Source organism: Vombatus ursinus, unplaced genomic scaffold (genome assembly GCF_900497805.2).
Source record: "Vombatus ursinus unplaced genomic scaffold, bare-nosed wombat genome assembly UNPS02014770.1, whole genome shotgun sequence".
Taxonomy (NCBI): Eukaryota; Metazoa; Chordata; class Mammalia; order Diprotodontia; family Vombatidae; genus Vombatus; species Vombatus ursinus.
Genome location: NW_020954548.1, coordinates 536,790 through 560,230, shown reverse-complemented (window position 1 = coordinate 560,230; position 23,441 = coordinate 536,790). Strand labels below are relative to the sequence as shown.

The 23,441-nt window shown below is 40.3% G+C and overlaps 1 protein-coding gene across 1 annotated transcript in view; it reads left to right on the top strand.

Moving 5' to 3' along the window:
- The first annotated feature begins 13,304 nt into the window (after positions 1-13,304).
- The window catches only part of LOC114043788 (rab11 family-interacting protein 3-like), a 169,890-nt gene continuing 159,753 nt past the window's right edge, over positions 13,305-23,441 (top strand). Inside the window, exon 1 of the mRNA XM_027863026.1 lies at positions 13,305-14,420. Within this exon, the coding sequence (XP_027718827.1) occupies positions 13,347-14,420 (1,074 nt within the window). The 5' untranslated portion in view covers positions 13,305-13,346. The remainder of the gene's footprint in view (positions 14,421-23,441) is intronic.

Here is a 23,441-nt window from a genome sequence, read left to right as displayed (position 1 = left end):
CTAGCTGTGTGACCCTGGGCACAAAAAAGAAAAAAAAAAGAAAAAATATTCATAGTCAAAATAAATTCCCACATTGGACATGTTATTTTGCATCACTAGTGCATTGACTCTGTCAGGAGATGGTTGTTATACTTTGTCATTTTTGTTTGAAAGTGTAGTTGGTCATTTCATTGATCAGAATTCTTAAGTCTTTAAAAGTTTTTAGAGTGTTGTTATTGTATAAAGTGTTTTTCTGGTTCAGCTCACTTTACTTTGCATCAATTCATAGAAACTTGTTGCAAAGGTTCTGCTCCACCCCCTTTCCCCAACCAGGTAATAGTTTCCCTTCTAAGCTTAGCTGCATTCAACCTATAACTTCTTTTTTTCTTAAATTTAATTTAATTTTTTAATTGATGAAAATGCACCTTCTCTTCCTCTCATCTCCCCCACACCCAACTGAAAAAAGAAAAAAACAAAACCCTTGCAACAACTATGCATAGTCAAACAAAGCAAATTCCAAAACTGGCCACGTCCAAATACACACGTGTATATCTATATCTATATATATGTATATGTGTACATATATACCTGTATACACATATGCTTCAATCCATATCCTGAGTCCATCATCATCCTTTTGTCAGTAGGTGGGTAGCATACTTCATCATGAGTCCTCTAGAACTGAGGGTGGTCGTTATGTTCATCAGAGCCTTTGAGCAACACAACTGTAGGCTTGCCTTTGATTGGAATTCCAGTAGACTGCTATTAAACTCAGCTACTATCAGCCATCTGGAAAGCTCTGCCGGTTCCATCAATCAATCATTCAATAAAAATTTATTAAGCACCTACTATGCGCCAGGCATTGTGCTAACCACTGGTTCAAAGTGATAGAGTTGCATGCTTCCCTTTAGCTCAGGCTTCTTGTCATGGTCATTCTGCCACAGATTTTAAACTGGTTTAGGGGCTGATCCTGTTCCACTCCTGGGTTCAGAGTCACAAGGACAAAGTCCTTGCTTTTGATCTTACTCCTACTCAATATTCAATCTAGTGCCTGAAAAATGTCTTTGTCCTGGACCACAACCTCTAGTCACAGGTCTCCTGTTCCATCTGTCCTAGGTCTGTGACCCAGCACTCAGTAGTGTACAACTGAGCTTCCATTTAGCAACTGTTCTTGCTTCTTATACAAGGTCAACTCTTCTGTGCCATATCTGGGACTTTTTCTTGCCCTGGCGCAGGTGGATAGACTGCCAGGGCGAAAGCCAGAAAGACCTGTGTTCAAATTCAGCTTCAGACGCTTCCTAGCTGTGTCACCCTAACTACCTGTAGCAAGTCACTTCATCTCTGCTTGCCTCAGTTTTTTCATCTATTAAATGGGCATAATAATAGCACCTACTTCAAAGGGTTATCGTGAGTCAAATGAGGTAGTAAATGTCTTTAGCACAATGTTTGGTACTTAGTAAGTGCTATATAAATTTTAGCTTTTTTTTTTTTTTTTTGGTATACAGCCTTAGGTTGGCCCTTGTTCAGTCCCTGTGCTGAAAGACTTCACAGAGACCTTCTTGGCTAGACCTTGTGCTCAGTGTCCTCCTACCTCTCCATGTGTCTCCTTACACTGACCTGGTCTACAAAAATGACTCACTATGATTTTTTTTTTCTTGGATTTCTCAATCAGCATACGGTTTGGTGGTTTTTTTTTCTTCCTAGTTCTTTGTGGAGTAGTTGTAGGGAAGAAGTTGGCTGCACTATTCCCTTGTATTCTACCATCTTTTCTTGTCCCCTCCTTTCCAATCTTCTTATGCCTCTCATACTTGCCATACAATTCAACAACACACTGGTCTATTTGCTGTTTCATATCTCCCATTTCCATGCTCTTGCTCTGGCTATTCCTCATGCTTGGAATATTCTCCCTCCTCACCAGTCAGCCAATCAGTTAGTCAATAAACATTATTAAGTACTTACTATGCATCAGACACTTTACTGAGTTGGATATATAGAGAGATTTTTGAAAATACTGTCCCTGCCCTCAAGGAGCTCACATTCTAAAGGGAGAGATAATATGCCAACATTTATTTATATACAAGATATATACAGTGTAAATAGGAGGTTATCTTGGAGGGGGAAGGCTCTAGCAGTGGGAGGGGTTGGGAAAGGCCTCTTGCAGGAGGTGGGATCTGAGTTGAGTCTGAAAGGAAGCCAAATAAACCAGAAGGCAAAAGTAGGGAGGGAGAGCATTCCAGGCATTGAAAAAAGGCACGAGAAACTAGAGATAAGAGTGTCCTGTGTGAGGAACAGCAAGAAGGCTTTTGTTACTGGATTGTAAAATACATCAAGGTGAGGAAAGGCAGGAAGGGGCCACTTGTGGAGGGCTTTAAAAGCCAAACAGGGGATTTTATGTTTGACCTTGGAGGTAAAGAGAGAGCCATTGGTGGGTGTGTGTGTGTGTGTGTGTGTGTGTGTGTGTGTGTGTGTATTGCAATTGTCCAGGCTTGAGTTAAAGAGGGCCTGCTCCTGGGTGTGGCAGCGGCAGAGGAGAGAAGGCCTATTTGCAAGAGATGTTAGAAAGGAACATCTGGTCTGGTCAGGCTCTCTCACTTTATAGAAATGGGAATGGCAGTTAATGCAATACAATCAGAAAGGCATTTACAAAATTTATATGATAGGCAAAGCTCTGGGGCTAAAGAGATGAAATGAAAGCATCCTTCTTTCATCTACCACAATGATTTTCCTAATGTGCAGGTCCTCTCTAAGATTACCTTCCATCTACTCTATATGTATCTTATATGTACCTGTATCTTTATATTTTCCCTCCTCCTCCAGTGTAAGCTTCTGGAAGGCAGGGACTGTTTTTGTCTTTCTTTGTTTCCTGAGCACTTAGTAAAGTGCCTGGTACATAGTTAGGACTCAATAAATGCTTGTTTACTGACTGACAATACAAAGAACAAAAAAAAGAGAATTGTATGTTTAAGCTGGGAACTTCTAAGTTTGTTTTTTCAAAGTGCATATTAAATTTAACATGGTAAAAACAAAATTGCCTTGTTTCTGTCCTCTTCTGAACTTCTTTTGTTTTCTTCTATGTATTTTTCTTACTTTTTGATGCTTTTTTTTTTTTTGGCATCTCTATCACATGTCCAAAAATTGAACCCATCTTTTTCATTCAACCCTCCCCCCTCCCAAACTTCCCTGTTACTGTTGAGGGCACAACCATCGTCCTAGTCCTCTAGGCTTGTAACCTAGGAGTCATCCATGACTCCTCACTATTTTTTATTCCCCATATCCAATGCTAAGGCCGATTGATGTCAACTTTGCAACATCTCTCAAATATACCCTCTTCTCTCCTCAACTACTGCCACCATCCTTTCAGTTGGCCAGCCTACCACAAGTCTCTCCCTTCTCTAGTCTATTTAGCTGCCAAAGTGATAAAATAGGTCTGACACATATCCCTTCCATACTCAATAAACTCCAATGGCTCCCTATTACTTCCAAGATCAAATACAAAACCCTCTGTTTGACATTTAAAATCCTTTATAACCTACCCCTTTCCTTCTTCCAGTGTTCTTCTGCCTTAAACCCCTCTACATACTCTTTGATCCAGTGACGCTGGCCTCTTTGCTCTTCCGAAAACAAGACACTATATCTCTTGGCTCCAGGCATTTTCCCTGGCTGTCCCCAATTCCTAGAATGCTCCTTTTTTTTAAAATCTATTTTCTGGTTTTTTTAAGTCTCAGCTAAAATCCTACCTTCTCCAAGAAGCCCTTACTAATCCTTCTTAATTCTAGCATCTTCCCTCTGTTAATTATTTACTATTTATCCTGTATATAGCTTGTTTGTACATATTTGTTTGCTTGCTGTCTCCTTCATTAGATTATGAGCTCCTTGAGGGTAAGGACTGTCTTGCTTTTCTTTGTATCCCCAAGGTTTAGTCCAGGGCCTTGTACATAGTAGGTGCTTAAAAAATGCTTATTGACTGACTGAACAAACTTACCTCCCTTCCTCAATACAAGTCCTCCCTTGTAACAATTTAGTATATTTTAGTCAAATAGCACTTATTAAGAGCCTGCTATGTGCCAGGCACCATAGTAAGTGCTACAGACACAAAGAAAGGTAAAAAATAGTCCCTGCTCTGAAGGAGTCACAGTCTAATGTGGGGAGACAACATGCAAACAACTATGTACAAACAAGAAATATACAGGATAAATTGTGGGTAGTCTCAAAGGAAAGACCCCAAGATTAAGGAGGAATGGGCAAAGGCTTCTTACACAAATCAGCACAACGACCATGTCGGAAAACATATGTCTTGTTCTGCACTTCTAATCTATGACCTCTCTTCCAAGAGGTAGGAAGCATCTTTCAACATCATCAGTCTTCCAAGGTTATGACTGGTCACTGCTTTCATCAGAGTTTTGAAATCTTTCTTTTTTTCCTTTAAATTTCTTTATTTATTTTTAGTTTTCAATATTTACTTTTACAAGATTTTGAGTTCTAAATTTCTCCCTTCTTCCCCTCCCCCCTCCCCAAGATGGCATGTAATCTGTTATAGGCTATACATGTACAATCATATTAAACATATTTTCATATTAGTTATGTTGTAAAGAAGAATCAGAACCAAAGGGAAAAACCACAAGAAAGAAAAAACAAATAAAAAAAAAGAGAGAAAATAGTATGCTTTGATCTGCATTCAGACTCCATAGTTTTTTCTCTGGATGTGGTTAGCATTTTCGATCATGAGTCTTTTGGAATTGTCTTAGATCCTTGCATTGCTGAGAAGAGCTAAGTCTATCAAAGTGGGTCATCATACAATGTTGTTTTTACTGTGTACAATGTTCTGAAGTCATGAGATTCATTCTCAAGAAGCCTTTCAGAGCTGTTTTCTTTATATTGTTGAGGTCATTGTGTAAATTGTTCTCTGGTTCTGCTCATTTTGTTCAGCATTAGTTCATTCATATTTCCCAAGTTTCTCTGAATTCTTCTTATTTTTCTTATGGCACAATAATATTCTATTGCATTCCTATGCTACAGTTTTCTTGAGATGGATCCCAATTAGTAGTCACCCATTTTGTTTGCAGTTATTTTTTACAACAAAAAATGCCACTATAAATATTTTTGTACCTTTGAGGGCTTTTCCCCGACCTCTCTGACCACTTGTGTGTGTGTGTGTGTGTGTGTGTATGTGTGTGTATATCTGCCTACTGGCAGTACTGCTAGGTTAAAAGATATGTGCTAAATTGTTCTTCAGAATAGCTGGACCAATTCACACCTCTACCAATAGTGCAATGCTTTCTTTTCATCTTTTGTCGTCTTTGCCAACCTAAAGGTGCAAGGTGCCACTTCTGACTTGTTTTAATACTTAGTTCTCTTATTATTAGTGATTTGGATATTAGCACATGATTATTCATAGCTTACTTTTCTTCATTTGAGAAATGTCTGTTCATATTTTTTGACCACTTATCCATTGGAGAATATATTGTTCTAACATATTTGTATCCATTCCCTGTATATCTTGGACATCAGACTTTTACCAGAGAAATTTCCTACAAAGATTTTTTTCCCCCAAGTTAACTCATTCCCTTCTAATTCTCACTGAATTGACTATGCTTATGCAGAATCTTTTCCATTTTACATAACTAAAATTGTCTATTTTATCTTCTGTGATCACCTCTATCATTTGTTTAGTTAAGAATTCTCCCACTATTCATAGTTATAGAGGGTAGTTCCTTCTCTTTAATTAAAAAAAAAAATCATGTACTTGTGTCAGTTGTTTACATGGAGACTAAGAAGAATATTGTGCATAGCATCTTTACCCTCCTAAAAAATTCAGCCTGTTACAGATGGAAGGCTTGGATTGATGTGGAAACCGTCTCCCACATAGTCTTGTATCACTCTAATATAATCCATATGTGATAGTGTTCTGTGTCTCTGGTTTTATATATGTGAATAGCAAGAGACTTGTCCTGATTTTCCCTTTCACTAACATTGGGGCAGCAGTGAACAAAAATCATGTGGCTTCAGGGATGATTAGGAGCTACTAGTCTGCAAAGATGTCTTTATCAGAGAACAAGGAGATATAAAACAGGATTTTCACACTTTCAAAGTGATGTGTTAAAATGGGAAAATCATCAAACCTGAGTCAGGAGGAATTATATTGTTCCCTATAAACTCAAGTTCTATTTTTTACTTGAGAAATGTATTTTAATTATCAAATCTAAAACTGAGAAAAAAAATTCCCTCACTGAAGAAAATGTCAGTAAACACAAGTAGATAACCACACTTTCCAAAGTGATAGTAGATTGGGAAGATGGTGTGACTTAGAACTAAACTGACTTTTCTTTTTTGATATTTGTTATTTTTAAAGATAAAATACTTAAAAATTAAGATATTTTTAAGATAAAATGTCTTTCAAGGTTGAAAAGAGTCAAGATGATACTTGGCAGGAAAGTATAATTCTTAAAACTACTCAAAGTATATGGGAAAGAGAAGAGAGTTTCAAGAATGGAGGAATGTGTCACATCAGGACACTGTCTCCACAAATATTTACGTAATACCTTCTGTGTACAGGGCACTGGAGACTCAAAAAGGTATAAGGGAATAGACATAAAAAAGGTAATTAACAAAATAAGGCAAGAGAAACAGACCAACCAACCCTATATTCAGTCAGGCCATAAAACCAGTCAGGTGATGAACTCCAACTCAAATACTTCCTATGTGCCATTAACATCCAAGACACCATACTAGGTGTGGAGATACAAGCACAGAAATGAAATCATTCCTGTCTCAAGGAGCTTAGGTTCTAGTGGGATGGGAGATAAACTTAAATGTTTACGTAAGTAAACACAAAGTAATTCAAGGAGGGAGAACCCTTAGCTTCCTCCCAACCCCATCCCACAAACGGGGGACAAGTGAGTGATGGACCATAAGTACAATAGGTGTTGACGGTTAAGGCTGAAAGGCGAAAGGCTTTATGGGACTAAAAGTAAATTTCTAAGGAAGGTAAGGAGTTGGATAAGTTAAATTTAGTGGATAGGGCATTGCAGAGAAGAATTTGATTGAATATATGCAGGTGGGGATGTATGTGAATTATCTGGCTGGGGTGGAGGTTTTATTGGTGCATAGGAAAGGAGGGAGGTAAGGAACAATGGCAGATTGTAGGGCCCTTATTCCCAGAACTTGTTAGCAGTCACACACTCCAAACCTGTGACTCATTTCTCCTAGAACAGATTCCCCACTGGGATACACATCTCTATTTTTCTATTCTCCCAATCCATTACACTTCCTGGAATTTTTGTTTTGGGCTCCCCAACATCACTCTGCTCTTCAGCACTCCATTTTGAACTGCCTCTCATGTTTCTTTTCTTAATCATGCATTAAATTTCAACCAGCTACAGCTAACAATAACAATGATGATGACAATGTTGGTGTTAAAGAATACTTACCTTTGGGGAGATTGCACTGCTCTGCTAGTCTGATTGCCATGATGACTCTTTCACTTTCTACCCATGAGGTTTTCCTGACCTACATATGCCTATCCTGGCAGGAGAAAGTCAAATGATGTTCTGTAGTAAATCTGCTGATTCATTGCGCCTATCCTTCCTGAATAGCCCTCTCTTCTTATATTTCCTTTTGTAGGTCATATTATCATCCCCAAGAAAAGGAGGTAAAGAAAGCAGCTTTCAATCAGTCAGTCAATCAATAAACATTTATTAAGTTTCTATGATGTGCCACTACACTACACTAAGTGCTCAGCATACAAAAAGAGTCAAAAGACCATCCCTGCCCTCAATGAGCTTAAAATTTAATGAAGGAGACAACATATATAGCAAGCTATATACAAGATAAATAGTAAATTAACAGAGGTAGCTGTAGGTATTGGACAGCTCCTGACATTTGCCTTCCAGTATCTTCAGCTGCTCTGCCAGTCCTGCCTGCTCATGACCAGCTTTCTCCCCAGTCAGTTCCAGCTCTAGGACTCTGCTCTCCAGTGTTAGAATCTGTGGAGGAGCAGGACCACTGTGAAAGGGCAGAATGGCCCTGTTCTTCCCCTCTCTTTATTTACAACCCCATCCTATCCTTCTCCCCATCCAAGGTCCCAAGGTCACCCAGGAGGGCGACTGGTAGGTTCTGGGACTGGTAGCAGTTTCATGGAAGAAGCTCTAGGATGGGAGTGAGGAGAGCTGGGTTTTACTTCTTATTCTATGCAATCTTGGACATGTTAGGCAAACTCATATTCATTTTCTCATCTGTAAAATGGGGACAACATTAATTGCAAAAGGTTATCTCAGTGGGGATGAGGATTAGGATAGTGCTAATTGGGCTTTCCCCTGCTTGCCATTTTACCAACTAGGGACTCTGTGTCAGGTCCTTGTTTCTAGTCCAAGAGAAGGATGGGGAAGAAGGTATCACGAAGACACGATACCCATAAATATGTGTGTTAAGTATAAGCCACTTCACACTTCAGCTCAAAGCTTTTGGTCTTCTATTGCTCCCTTAAGTGATTGGTCTTGATTCAGAGGTAGATGAGTTCCTTATGAATCTGGTGGGAAGAGGGTGAAGAAGGTGGGTAATAAGGCTACTCGAGTCCTGAGTTTCTTTTCTTTTTTTTTTTTTAAGGCAATTGGGGTTAAGTACTTGCCCAGGGTCACACAGTTAGTATGCGCCAAGTGTCTGAGGCCACATTTGAACTCAAGTCCTCCTGACTCAAAGGACTGAGCTTTATCCACTGCACCACATAGCTGCCCTGAGTCCTGAGTTTCTTGCATAAAACATTATTTGTGTGGTTTCCCATACTTAATGGGAAATGGGGAGCCCATCGGCTCCTGTGTGCCCAGTTCTGTGCTGTACACTGTTACAGGGACAAACAAGGAACAGACATAGGCTCTCCCCTTGGGGAGCTCATATTCTGGAGACCTAAGCCCCCGACTTTGGGAAGCTCACAGATTAGAGGAGACAAAACTCACACATGAACATATATGCTGTGAGTATATGGCACATGCCAAATGAGGGTTATATACAAGGGAATTAGGAGTTCAGAGGAAGATAAGATCATTCTGAACTTTTGGGATGGTCAGGGCCTGAAAGAATGGGTCAGGGCTGAGTAGAAGGCAGGCATTTCAGTCAAAGGAAATGATGTGAGCAAAGGCAGTGAGTAGGGATATGCATGTTCAAGGACACTGAGAAGACAGGCTACAGCAAAATGTGTGTGTGAGGGAGGAGGGGGAGATATACTCTTTTTCATCTGGTAAAATTAAGAGGGGTTGGAAAAGGCTTTCAGTAAAAGACGACATTTTAGTTTAGTCTGCTCAATAAACACAAAAGGAGAGAGAGCTTCTCCACACTCTTTTAAAAGTAGAAATTCACAGGTAGATTTAAAAAACAAACAGCCACATACACAGGCCAAAAAACCCTGTCAGGTTATGAACTCCAACTCAAATACTTTCTAAATGTCATTATTGTCCAAGACACTGTACTAGGCACTGAGATGCTAACACAGAAATGAAATCATCTGTCTTTAGGAGCTTAGGTTCTATTGGGAGGGGAGATAAACCTGTCTGTATATAAGTAAACACAAAGTAATTCATTCAAGGAGGGAAAACCCATTAGACTTCACCACTCTCCCCAATCCCATTTACTGGGGTAAGTGTGTGGGAAGGAGGGGAAGAGGAATCTGAAAAAGCTTCCAAAAGTAGGTGGTGCATGATTAAGACTTCCTGGCTACCTTCTCCCACATGTCTCAGTTATTCTACAGCTAAAAGAGAGAATGATTCTTGCCAAAAGGGTAGTAAAGGATTCTCTGCTACTGGTTGTTGGCAAGACCTTGTTAATTTAATTTAGTTTAGAATGCAATAAATTGAAAACTTGATTACAACATTCTACTAAAATGATTCATTTGGAATGAACTGTTGTTTTAGTTTTCTGTTTGAGGTAGAGTTGGGTTTTTTTTTAACTAAGCAAGAAAATACTTGTTTTTACTGTTGTCATTTTATACTTCAGCACTTGGGTCAGTCAACAAAGTAGTTTTAGCAACCAGAGAACTATTCTTGTTCAGGTTCAGGTTGGACTAGATGCCCTCTGATGTCTCTTTCAGTCCTCAGATTCTGAAACAATATACCATAGGGGAACGTTTACATGCCAAACTAGCTTTCCCACCTTCTACAGAGCTCTTAGACATGAAACCTTTCTTTATGGAGCAGGAGGAATTGTGGCTAACACTGCCCTTTTGTTGAATAAGGTTGACACACCAGTAAAACTCATGTGAAAAGCTTATCTGGCCAAAGTCAGGAGCCTATTTTCAAATTCCTGCTGAAATAAGTAGCAGGTCTTTATCTCCCTTGAACACAATAATTCACTTGTTTCAATACTTGGCTCTTACGGACTTACAAAATAGTTTTGAGGTTTCTTATTCTTTTACCTCCTAAACTTATGTGTGTGCATACACACATAAACACACACACACACTATTTGGGTAGTCTTCCTGTGATTCAAGGACGGGAGATGAGTCAGTTAATTATCAGGGCTACACACAGAGATAGGATGAAGAGTGGTTAAGATAACAGTAATTATATTCATCATAAATTATGCCATATGTTGATTTCTCACCCTGCCTGAGGCTGTCACAACCCCTTTTCTCTATGCACCTACCTGTTTCCCTCTAAAATGTGAGACTATGTAAATTGCCATACAACCCAAGCACTATCTTACATGTTTCCCCAGGTTAACAGGGATTGAAATTCTGCTGGTTAGGGATTTTGTCATTCTTCATGTTCATCCAGTGCTAGTACAATACACTGTGGTTATCCAACTACACTCTCTCATTGTTGTAGTGAAAAGGCTTTGGAATTGGTGTCAGAAGACCTAGATTTAATTATGAGCTCTGTTGTTTCCTAGCTCTGTGACCTTGGGGCAAGTCATTTAACCTCAGTGCTTTAGTTTCAACTGTAAAATGGGGATAATGAGCTCTATCCAGTCTCCCCCACAAGGTTGTGGTGACGATCAAATAAAATCACAAAAGAATCACAGAATCTCAGAGCTGGAAAGGACCCTCCCAGGTTATCTCCAGTGGATGAACAAATCATTTCTTCAACATCTTTATGTAAGCTTGGCTTGAAGAGCTCTGGAAAAGAGGAGCCCACTACCCGATGAGGCAGCCCATTCCATTAAAAAAAAAAAAAAACCAGTTCCATTAGGAAGGTTTTCCTTATTTTGCGTCAAAATTGACCTCCATAGGACTTAGACTTATTCCTAGTTCTGACTTTTGGGACTAAGCATAAGTCGAATCCTTCAATTTAATTCAGTAATCATTTATTAAATGCCTATTATTTTCCTGGCTCTGTGCTAAGCGCTGGGGTTATAAAAAGAGGCAAAATACAGTGTTCTCTGTTCTGTTAGAAGACAATTGCGTAGTGGAAAGAACGTTGAGGTGGGGTTGGAGTCTGGCAAGCAGCTCCATTTACTGGTTCTTTGACCATAGACAAATAACTTTGCCTCTCTCTCAGCCTTTTTCCTCATCTGTACAATGGGGAGAATCCTCGTACTACCCACCTTATTACAAGGTAATTGTGGGAAAAACCATTTTTAAACAAACCTAAGTTAACAAATTCTATCCCTTCTTCCGGAAAAACAAAACAACCAAAACAAAATATCTCTACTGCCAGGTCTTCATTTAATAGACATTGAATAAAGCACCTACTATGTGCAAGGCACATCCCCAGTTCTTCGTTTTTGAGACAGTTTCTAATCCCTTCGGTTGCCCTGTTCCGTGTGGAAGCACTTTATAAACTTGTCAAGGGCGAGTTAGCTCTGGGACAAAGATGCTTTGCTATCTCGCTGCCAGTAGTCAGATCAATCACGGCAGGGCTGTCTTCTCCCGGCCCAGTCCAGATTCCCGGTAGCAAGACCTTGGCCATGACCTGCTCCTGGGAGTTCGAGCCAAAAAGCTTCTGTTCCCCAGCCCGGTCCTGGGCGGAGGGGAGAGGGAGGGATGGAGAGAGAGGAATGCGGGGCGGCTCCCCCGAGACAAGGGCAGAATGGGGTGTGTCTGTGGTGGGGCCGCCGAGAGGAGAACCGCAGACCCAGCCCCCCTCCCCTCCAAGCGGACGCGGAAGGGCTGGGCCCCGCCAGGACTTCAGAGAACCTCCCAGTCGGGAGGACGCCCCTCATTTTAGGCGAGAATCCCGGAGGGATAGCTACTAGGAGAAGCAAGTGGACGGCAGACGCTCCGTCAGGTCGGGGCGGTCCCGGGCACTGAGGCCACGCTGTGCCGCACACCCTCAGTCACTTTATGGGGAAGGCTGCCTCTCCTTGAGGACCAGGACTGCACCAATCCTCCTGCGGGCTGTGGGGGAGGAGGCTGGGAGCCGGCGCGGTCCCAGATCTCCCCATCCTTCAGCACCACCTCCGCGCACCCCAGCACAAGGCAATAAGGTGACGTCACCGCCCAGGCAGCGGCGGCGGCCCCGCAGTTCTCACTTCACCTTCGCCCTCCCCCACAGGGAGGAGAACCCTAGGGCGGACCAGTACGTCCCCGCGGCTCAGCACTCGGAGCAGCCCCATTCCCACACTCCAACCTCCTTTTCCAAGGAGGCGGACACAAAGACTCTGGGGCGTGAGAAAGGAGCCAATTCAAAACTCCCACATACCCACATAGCACACCAGCCATCCCGGCGCCCGCCGCAGCAGGGCCTAGTGGAGCCGCCGCGCCGCTCTTTTATAGTCATCCCGGGAGGGGGCGAGGCCAATCCCGACGCCCATGAACGTATTGACGCCACGCGGCCGGGAGAAGGGGCGGGGCTAAGGGCTCGAGCTCAGCTGCCTCCCGACTCTCGGGCTACCCTCCGCCCCCTCAGCTTCGGGATCGAGCCCAAGAACAGAGCGGTCAGGGCGGAGGGTTCTTCCCTTAGGCTTGCCCTCCCGCCAGCGCTCTCCAGCCCGACCCTATCCCAGCCCCTTTCCTCCCTCCCTCCCTCGTCGTGGGCCTCTTCCCAGCCGCCATGGGGCCCCCCCCGCCGCTCCCGGCGTGTGTGGAGAGATGAGGGGCGTCGGTGGTCAAGATGGATGCGGGGGCCCGACGGCCCCAGCAGCGGCGTCGCCTCCTCCCGGCGCTGGAAGGTCTGGTGGTCCCCGCAGGGCAGCGGCGCCCGCACGGATGCAGTGATGCTCTCGGCAGCCACGGCCGCAGCCGCCCGTCCTCCTCCTCCTCTTCCTCCTCCTGCTCCTCCTGCTGTGTCTGAGGAGGTCTTTTGTCTGCGTCCCGAGCCGCAGGGAATCGCCCGCCGTGCAGACCCGCCGTCGCGGGCCGCAGCCTCTCCTCGGCTGTGAAGGGGTGGGGGCAGGGTGGGGGCTGGTTCTCCGTCGTTGGCCGCCCTGGCCAATTCCTTCCCATGAAAATGGAGCCGGATTTATTCGTGACTCTGTCCGCATCAGCCGGGACCACGTCGGACTCCCTGCTGACGTTTGGGGACCTGTTCCCGGAGCAGAAGGGGAAATACTTCCTCATGGACCTGGAGAAAGTGTCAGAGGAATCCAGGGGGCAGGTGCCTGGTCCCGATCTGGTGCTGCTTCCTCCAGAGACCCCTCCGCAGCCCTCGGTGCTTTTAGGGCCTGTACTGCAGGAAACGGGGTCTGTGGCTTTCCAGCAAGTTTTGGGGGAGGACTTATTTTCTAAAGGACCCATCAAATATTTGTATCGGTTAGAAAATCAGGACCTCTGTCTTTTGGACCAAGAGACCAACACTTCTGTCGCTGACATCGATCAGGATTTATCTGTTAGTGACAAGGCGATGTCTTTGCTAGGTGTGGTTAATGATTCTTCTGAAGAAGATTTTAATACAGCTATTACCTTGGTGCAGGATCCGGTAGTCTCAGACCGGTTAACAGGTTCTGAAGAGCAGGAGCAGGAGGACCTTTATGCTCTTGATTTGGGCCCACCTCGGTCACCTCCACAGGATTTACAATTGAGCATAGAACTTAGGGAGCAGGAATCATGTACAGAAAACTGCCTTCAAAAAGGTGATGACATTCTTCAGGATCAAAGAGATTTTTACTTAGGCATGGACCAGGCTGCTTGCCCGGACACCAAAACCCAGCTCTCAGGACTTGATCCAGTTTTTTCCTGGACTAAAGAGCCAGAGGATTATGTGCCCGGAAGATGCCAGAAAAGTGTTTCATTAAGTGCGGAGGATTTAAATCATAGTTACCAAATTAGTAATGAAATAAACTTCTTTCCCTCTTTCACTACTTCCACTTTGTGTGATCTGAAGTTAGATATAGTTCAGAATAACCTGGGCCAATCCTCTGATTTCAACCAGACTGAACCAATTCCAAATGAGCCTTCAGGGTGTCAGGAAGATGGCCCTCGCCTCAGAGCTGTATTTGATGCCCTAGACAGAGATGGGGATGGTTTTGTCCGTATAGAAGAGTTTGTGCAATTTGCTACAGTTTATGGTGCAGAACAGGTAATACAATCTAAAATTTCTGTGATTTGGGTATCTGTATGTCCTTGAATATGTGTCTCCCATATGTTTTTATTTCATCTGAAAATTTATCTCTAAAAGAGCTTCTTCCATCGTGAACAAATAATGTTACTAGTATATCTGTTTACACTAAATATTGGGCAATCTTGAAATGTATGTACAAAGATGATAGTTTTGGGAGGTTTTTGCCCCCCAAACTGGAGTATCCTTTATCTCTGATCATATTTCATTGAATCCTTTTCCCCTTTTCCTCCCCCCCTTAAAATTTTGGTTTTGTGTCACTCTCCCATAAATACAGATCTTCTAGATCTAGTGAGAATATTTTAATCAACTTTAGCATAGAACAATCTTGGATATAAAGTTAGAGGGACCAACCTTAACAAAAAACCTCAACTTAAGTAGCTGGGGTTTTTTTGGGGGGCGGGGGTTTGAGAAATCCCTGATTAGTTTAAAGTTAAGGACCTATTTTTATAGGTCCTTTTGTAGTCCCAATTCTGTTGGAGCACTTAAGGACCTGTCAGTAGCTTCTAGTTTTGAACAATTATTTTAAAATGTATGTTTAAGGATTTTTCTAAATAATGGGGGTTTTTATTTATTTTGAACCAAGAAAAATAGAATAATTTTTCTGTACCTCTTTTCTGCCTATGCTCCTTTGAATTATTTAATTACTAAATGTACAAATTAGCAGATGATTAGTATTGGAAGGGAAGGTTGAGTTTGAACCAGCTACCTCTGGAACCTCAGGCAAACTCCCTCTGCCTGAGCTACCAGGCAGGAAGCTCAAGGGCTCTGTACAGTCAGCAAGCAGCCTTTTGGCTTGGCAGCCACAGCCTGCAGTGATGCTGCTGCTGGGTGGGATTCCTCCTCCTGCCTGTCAGTTCTTCCCTCTTCTCTTCAACTCAGGGCCTCCTCTCAGGGCTTCTCTCTAACAAGAGATAACATGGTCTATTGTAGATTCAGAGCTGAAAGGAACCTCAGAGACCATCTAGAGTGACTCACTTATTTTATAGATGAGGGAACTGAGGCCTAGAGAGTTTAAATTACTTGCCCAACCAAGCTCATCTAGTCTAACCCCTTATTTTACAACTAGGGAAACTGAGACAAAATAATTCTTTTTCCCCATGACTAAACTGGTCACCAATAATAACATTTATGTAGGCTCTTAAGGTTTGCAAAGTACTTAGCTCACAGCAGACCTGTGAGGTAGGTTGTACAAGTGCTATTACCTTCAATATATAGATGAGGAAACTGAGGCACTGAGCGGCAAAGTGATCTGACCACGATCCCACGGCTAGTAAGCGTCAAATGTGGGACTTGAATGATTCCAAATCTAGTATTCTTTCACAACAATCTCCTAATGTTTTCACATGCATACTTTTTGTACATGCCTCTAACTATACATAGGAATTTTCTTACAAGTTTTATTACGAGATTTTGTTAGTGGTAGACATAATTAAGTTTTTAGGTTACCTTAAGAGTTCCAACAGTTTTTCCAAAAACCTCTCATTGTCTGCTGATTACATTTGTTGAAAATTTTAAACATTGTTACAAGTTCTTATCTTAAGTGGTCCTTAAGTTACCATCCTTTTCACAGCTTAAGGCTCATCATTTTCAGGCACATATTTGCATTTATGTATATAGTACAAGATCATGGTCCTTATGTGATCTTGCTAATAGTAATATGTTTTATTAGAAGGCTATCTATACCCATTCTTTTGTAAATTACAGGGCAATGACAAGTTACTATATGTGGTTCTGATAGAATTTTATACTTTGCTGACCTCTTGTACATATGTCAGCATTAAATTGGGCATTAAGGCATATTCACAATTTAAGTAGAAATCCTTTTAAAGATAAAAATATAATATCAACTATTCAGAACATTATTTACTTACTGTAATAATCTTTGTAAGTCAGCCTTACCTAGAAAAACACAATATTTATGATATCTGTTGTCGAAAGCATACTGTATATACATGGCAACATAGCTATATCGTGGTTCCTTGAGTATACCCTAGGGAGGTATGGAGGCTCCTTAAAAAAAATCTTTATGTTGTTCTCACTTCTAAATGACCTCAAGCTTCCCCTCCCTCTGTGTACACCCCCACCTCAAAACCCTCCTTGTAACAAAAAAGTATATTTAGGCATAACAAACCAACACCTTGGCCATGTGCCTCATTTCGTACTTAGTATGGTGGAAAGTGATCAGAGAACCTACCTCTTATGTATACTACCTGAGTGACCTTGGGTAAGTCATACTCTCCTGGGGCCTCATTTTCCTCGTCTGTAAAATGGACTATGTGACTTCTGTGGTTCTTTCCAGCTCTAGTTCTGTGACCTATGAGAATCTCCCACTAATCAGGGATTTCTAATGCCTTTCAGGCTTTTCTTTGTACTGTTGTGATAGTTGCCTAGAGATTGTTCTCTTTCTTCTGCTTACCTTGCTCTGCCTCAGTTTATGCAAGTCGTCTTGTTCCTCTGTAGTCTTCATAGCTGTGATTTCTTATGGGGCAAATAACGTTACATTTACACACCACAGTTCGTTTAGCTGTTGCTTAATGGATAGGCACCCTCTTTGTTTCAATTTTTTTCTTGTTACTGTAGAAAATACATTTTTGTGCACGTAAGATCTTTTTGTCTTGGATCTCCTTGTGTTACATGCCCAATAGTGATTTCCTGGGTTTCTGATGATACATAAGGTTTAGTGCCCTTTCTAGGATAGTTATAGATTGTGTTCCAGAATGGTCAGATTAATTCATAATTCCAACAATAGTGCACTGAGATGTGCCTATTTCCCCAAAGCCCCTCTTACATTTACTATTTTGTCTTCTGGTGCCTATTTACATCTTGAAAGAATCTATTAATTTCAGTGTTATTAAATGACTTATATATCTACATTTGAAGATCACCTGTGTGTTTGTATCTCTATTTGGAATGAAGGTATAGCTGAGAAGTGACACATGCCAATTCCACATTTAACTTATTGGTCATCTCTGCTGTGGTGCTGATAGTGTTCCTATTTTGAAGCCATTTCTCTTTGCCATGTGGACTTGACAATACCTTTGTCTTTGGTTTCTATATAATTGGGTGATATTTTTCTTTAACCATTGACTGTGCCATATAACTTAAGAATGTGGATGGGTTTCAGTTTGTACTTCTGGAAATACTTCTTATGTAGATCATTAAGTTGCAGTATTGTGGGAAATCTGGGTATATATATGGGAGCCAACATAAGGTAGAATGCTGAGTCAGGAAATCCTGAGTTCAAATCCTGCCTCCAACACTTAGTAGCTGTGTGACCAAGGGCAAGTCATTTAACCTCTCAGTTTTCTCATCTGTAAAATGAGGATAATAATATCTATAATATTACCTTACAGGGCTGTCATGAGGCTCAAATGAGTTAATGTGTATAATCTGGTTTGCAAGCCTTACAACAAAATATAAACATCAGTTATTTTTATTATCAAATACTTCAATAAAATTTTCCTATATCTTAGATTCTTTTTCTGGTTTTAGAACTTCCTTATTTCCTTTATTTGATTTCTGTGTATCACATGTACTCATTTAATAGCTAGAAAATACCTAGAGCAAAGTTTTATCTTACTGACTTCGAGGTCCTTAAAATTTTATCCATTTGAAGGTCTCCTTGTCTACCCTTATTGGTCACAGTGAGAAAAAGTTTTAATCGCTATTGAGGGGATTGGTAAAACAATGAATCAATTCAGTGAATGTCTTATAAGCACCTACTGTGTGCTTATAAGGTAAGACTGAAGTCTTACCTTCTTCATAACATAAAGGTGACTTTGGGTTCTTAAAAGTTGTGTCAAAAGTTGTGCCTGTGAGTCAAATTTTACCAAGCTGGAAGACTTCAATTATAGGCACATTATTTGACAGTGTTTCTGTTGTCCAAAGACCATCCAAAGTTCAGAGAGGTTCATCACCAGGTTGAACCATATGATGATGAACTTTTCAGCCATTGTATCCCTTAAAAATCACATCTTAAGAGGTTAGATTGTAATTTCTGTTGGTGAAGTTAATCTGATGAAATTACAGTAATGGATTACTGAACTGTTGCTAAACACTGGGAATACGAAGATTAAAAAAAATATAGTTCCTACTCTCAAGGAGTTTAAATCTAATAAAAGAGATCAGACATGTATACAAATAACTATTATACAAATTGTACAAAGAAGGGAAAAGAAGTTGTCCAAACATAGCACTATGAGACTTGAAAATGGAGAGATATAAAATATGAGGAGAATATGAAATATGACAGCCAGTACATTTTTCGTTCCCTTCCTTCTGACACATGTCTTTTACCTTCTGGTAGAATTCAAAACTTGAAAGCTGCTAGTGACTCTTAATTTGTTGGGAGATTGCAGCAGTGGCTGCTTCCTCAGAAGCTATCTTTCATTAATTCAGATTTCATCAAAGGTTGAAGGTTAATGGAAATTCTGTGAAACCATGAAGCCCTTTATGACATTCATAATCAAACTTTGATTTTGGTTGACCATACAGGTATATCCTGGCCAGGTTGCTGTTTTAGAAATTTATTTACAAGTTTAGCTCACCAAAGTTGACTTTTTTTTTTTTTAATGGGAAGGCATAAGCAAAACTTCACAGTTTTTTTTTAAGTGACTCGTCTTTGCCCTTCCCTTCCTATAATTCATTCATTTACCAAGAATCCATTAAAGCTAAAATGCAAGGAAGAATGATCTTTGAGTTGGATGAATGAAATAACTGTCATTTAGTCTTTTAATCACAAAGTGAAGGATAGCAGACATTTACGTAGCAATGTTTTAAAAATGTCAATCCTTACAACTTGGTGAGGTAACTAATACAAGGGTTATCATACTCATTTGATAGATTAAGAAACAGTAAGATTAAAGTGACTTGGTCATGGTCACATGGCTAGTAAAGGGCTCTTGATTCCAAGGTCATTGTCATTTCCATTGCAGCATGCTTCCCTTTACAAAACATTTATTTGAGGTTTGAATCTTGGAGCTACTCTTTACTTGGCATATATTTTAATCAACACTACAGTTCTACAAGCAAGTCAGTAGGCAGAATAATACCTTGACAGAACTTTAGAGTGAGAAGGGCCTTTAGAGCTTACCTGGTCCATCTAATTAAGTTAAAGGAAAAACAAATATTAAAAAGTCTTGATTTTTAAAAACCAAGCCTTTCTAGTGGGATTTCAAAAACATGAAGCATATATGGATGATTAATTTATAAAGTCTTGTCAAATGACAGCATAGGTTTATTGACTACTGGTCAAATGACTACTGCATTATTTAATAGTTAAAAAATTTTCATTTGATAACTTTTAATTTATAAATTCTAGCAAGTGTATTTTTTACAAGTTTTGTTACCATTTTGTTTTTATTGCCAGTCATTTCCCCTTACCCCTCTCACCCCTCACCAACTGAACCCTTCCTTGTAACAAATAAAAATATCTAAGTAAGACCAATTGATGTAGCATCTGACAGTGTATACCCAGTTCTAGTAAATATTACATTTATTCATTGTTGGAGAAAGTATTTTCTGTCATATTAACCAATGTGATAGGTGTGAGGTGATACCTCAGAGTTGTTTTCATTTGCATTCTCTAATCAGTAGTGATTCAGAGCACTTTTTTTGTCTGAAAACTACCTGTTCATATCCTTTGGCCTTTTATCAGTTGAAGAACTACTTGTATTCTTATGAACTTGAGTCAGTTCTCTATAGAGTTGAGAAATAAGATCTTTATCAGAGAAACTTACTGTAAAAATTTATTTACAGTTATGATTACTGCATATTTCTCTCCATCCTATTTTTCCCATTTATCCTTCTCTTTTTCTCTCCTTTCACCCTGTCCTCAAGTGTTTTGCTTCTGACCACTGTTTCCTCCAGTCCATGTTCCCTTCTCTCAGCACGCCTCTTTCCTCTCCCCACTCCTCCTTATTGCCTTCCTGTCTTAATTCCCTGTAGGGTGACATAAATTTATATATCCAATTGAGTGGATATGTTGTTCCCTTTTTGAGCCAATTCCGATGAGATTTAGGTGCCAGCGTTATCCGCAATTCCCCTTTCATCTTCCCCTCTGCTGTATAAGCTCTTTGATGCCTCTTTTATGTGAGATAATTTACCCCATTCTAGCTCTCCCTTCCCCCTTCTCCCTGTATCCCTCTTTCTCACCCCTTAATTTTAGTTTTTTTAAACATTTTTTAAACATCATCCCATCATAGTCAATTCACATCCATGCCCTCTGTCTAACTTCTAACTGCCCTAATAATGATATAGTTCTTAGGAGTTCTTAATATCATCATCCCATGTAGGAATGTAAGCAGTAACCTTATTGAATCCTGTTTCCTGTTTATCTTTTTATTCTTCTCTTGAGTCATATTTGAAAGTCAAATTTTCTCTTTAGCTCTAGTCTTTTCATTGGGAATGCTTGAAAATTCTCTATTGCATTAAATATCTATTTTTTCTCCCTGAAGGAATATATTCATTTTTGCTGGGTTAGGTAATACTTGTTGTAATCCAAACTCCTTTGCCCTCCAGAATATGATATCCCGGGCTCTCTAATCCTTTTATGTAGAAGCTGCTAAATCTTGTGTTATTCTGACTGTGGTTCCATGATATTTGAATTGTTTCTTTTTGGCTGCTTGTAATATTTTTTCCTTGACCTGGGAGCTGTGGAATTTGGCTGTAAAATTCCTGAGAGTTTTCATTTTGGGATCTCTTTCAGTAGGTGATTGGTGAATCCTTTCAATTTCTGTTTTACCTTCTGATTCTAGGATATCAGGGCAGTTTCCTTGAGAATTTCTTGAAATATATCAAGGCTCTTTTTTGATCTTAGCTTTCAGGTAGTCTAATAACTCTTAAATTATCTTTCCTGGATCTGTTTTCTGGGTCAGTTGTTTTTTTCCAGTGAGATATTTCACATTTTCTTCTATGTTTTCCATTCTTTTGATTTTGTTATATTGTTTATTGATGTCTCTTGGAATCACAGTTTTCAGTTGCCCAATTTTAATTTTTAAGGAATTGTTTTCTTCAGTGAGCTTTTGTACTTCCATTTCCATTTGACCAATTCTACTTTTTAAAAAGTTGTTCTCTTCAGGGAATTTTTGTATATGTTTTTCCATTTGGCTAATTCTGCTTTTTAGGGAGTTATTCTGCTTAGTGGATTTTGTGCCTCTTTTACCATTTGGCCTATTCTGTTTCTTAAGTTGTTATTTTCTTTAGTATTTTTTTGTACCTCCTTTATCAAGCTGGTGACTCTTTTTCATGATTTTCTTGCATCATTCTCAATTCTTTTCTCAATTTTTCCTCTACTTCTTTTATTTGATTTTTAAAATCCTTTTTGAATTCTTCCAGGAATTCTTTTTTGGGGGACTGAGACCAATTCATGTTTTCTTTGAGGCTTTGCTTGTAGCTGTTTTGACTCTGTTGTCTTCTTCTGACTTTGTGTTTTGACCTTCCTTGTCACCATAGTAACTTTCTGTGGTCAGCAGATTATTTTTCTGTTGTTTGCTCATTTTTTTCATCCTATTTCTCGACTTTTGACTTCATGTTAAAAGCCTGCTCTACTCCTAGGGGAGAAGGGCCCCTGTCCCAAGTTTCAGGTTTTTCATGTTTCTGTTTTCAGAGCTACTTCTGGGGAAGGTCTATAAGTTTTCAGTCCTTCAAAGGTGGTGTGATCTAAGGAGAAGTGTGGTTACTGTACTCCTGATCTGTGCTCTGGTGTGTGAGCAACCACAAGCACTGTTTTCTGCTGCAGAGCTGCACCAGGATCATGGCTCCCCGCCACTGTACACTCTTGTGCGGTCTTGCTCTTCCTCACCCTGGTACTAAGACCCAGAACCCAATATGGGCAACGTGACAGAGTCCAGCACCCAGTGCCAACAAACCTTCTGACCAATTGTCCGACCTCCTTACAATCTGAGCCCTCCAGAAACTGCTGCCAGCTGATGTACATGCCCACAAGGCCTGCTATTGGCTGACAGCCTGGGCTTACACTGTGCTTTACCCTCACCTTTTCTTTCTGACCTTCTAGGTTGTCTTGGGCTGGAAAATTGTTTCACCCTGTCTTTTTATTGATCCTGCTGCTTCAGAATTTGTTTTGAGGTGTTATTTTAAAGTTGTTTGAAAGGGAATTTGGGAGAGCACAAGTGAACCCCTACCTTTACTGCATCATCTTGGCTCTGCCCCCTTCCATGATTCTTTTGATAGAAGTTGGGACCCTTCTTTGTGCTAGGATTATAGATAGCTCTTTTGACTGGTGTAACTATTCTCTTTCAGCTTTTATGAATGTTGGGTATTGCTCCTTGCTATAGTCATAAGCCTTGGCAAATGGTAGATAAACACTGTTTTGGTCTAAGCAGGGAATGTAGTATAGTGGCAATAAAGAATGCTATTCAATGCTAAAAACTCAATAAAGATTTTTTTTTTGAGGGAGACCACACTTAAGTAAGTAGCAGTATTAAACTCAAGTGGTACCACAGCCAATTCTTTTCTTTAGATTCTAAGAGCAATCCAAACATTGATACATTTAGAGTCAATAGCTAACTATTGACCATAGTTAATAGCAATTGAGTCAATAGCTAACTAATACCTAAAATAATTATGGAGAAACTCTAGGTTTTTTTCTGTTGTTAAATTTGTTGAACCTTATAGAAGGTTGAATTAATGTGTTCAGTTGCCTGCTGTTATTAGATTGGTTATTCTTGTTAATTGCATGAATTTTCATTAGCAAGTGCTTGTGGTTTTCTAAAAACTTTGCTACTAATGACAGTAACCTTCCCCATTATCTAAGCTACTGTGTTTGTAATTAATTTCCCAGGGAAAAGTATGATACTATAAATAAGAGAAAGAAAGGTTAGATATTTTAAGAGAGCTTATGGAAGATAAAGGATGGTAAAGAAGAGTTCAGTATACTTTTTTTTTTTTTTTTTGGGCTGTGCAGTAGGGTTAAGTGACTTCAGAGTCACACAGCTAGTAAGTGTCAAGTGTCTGAGGCTA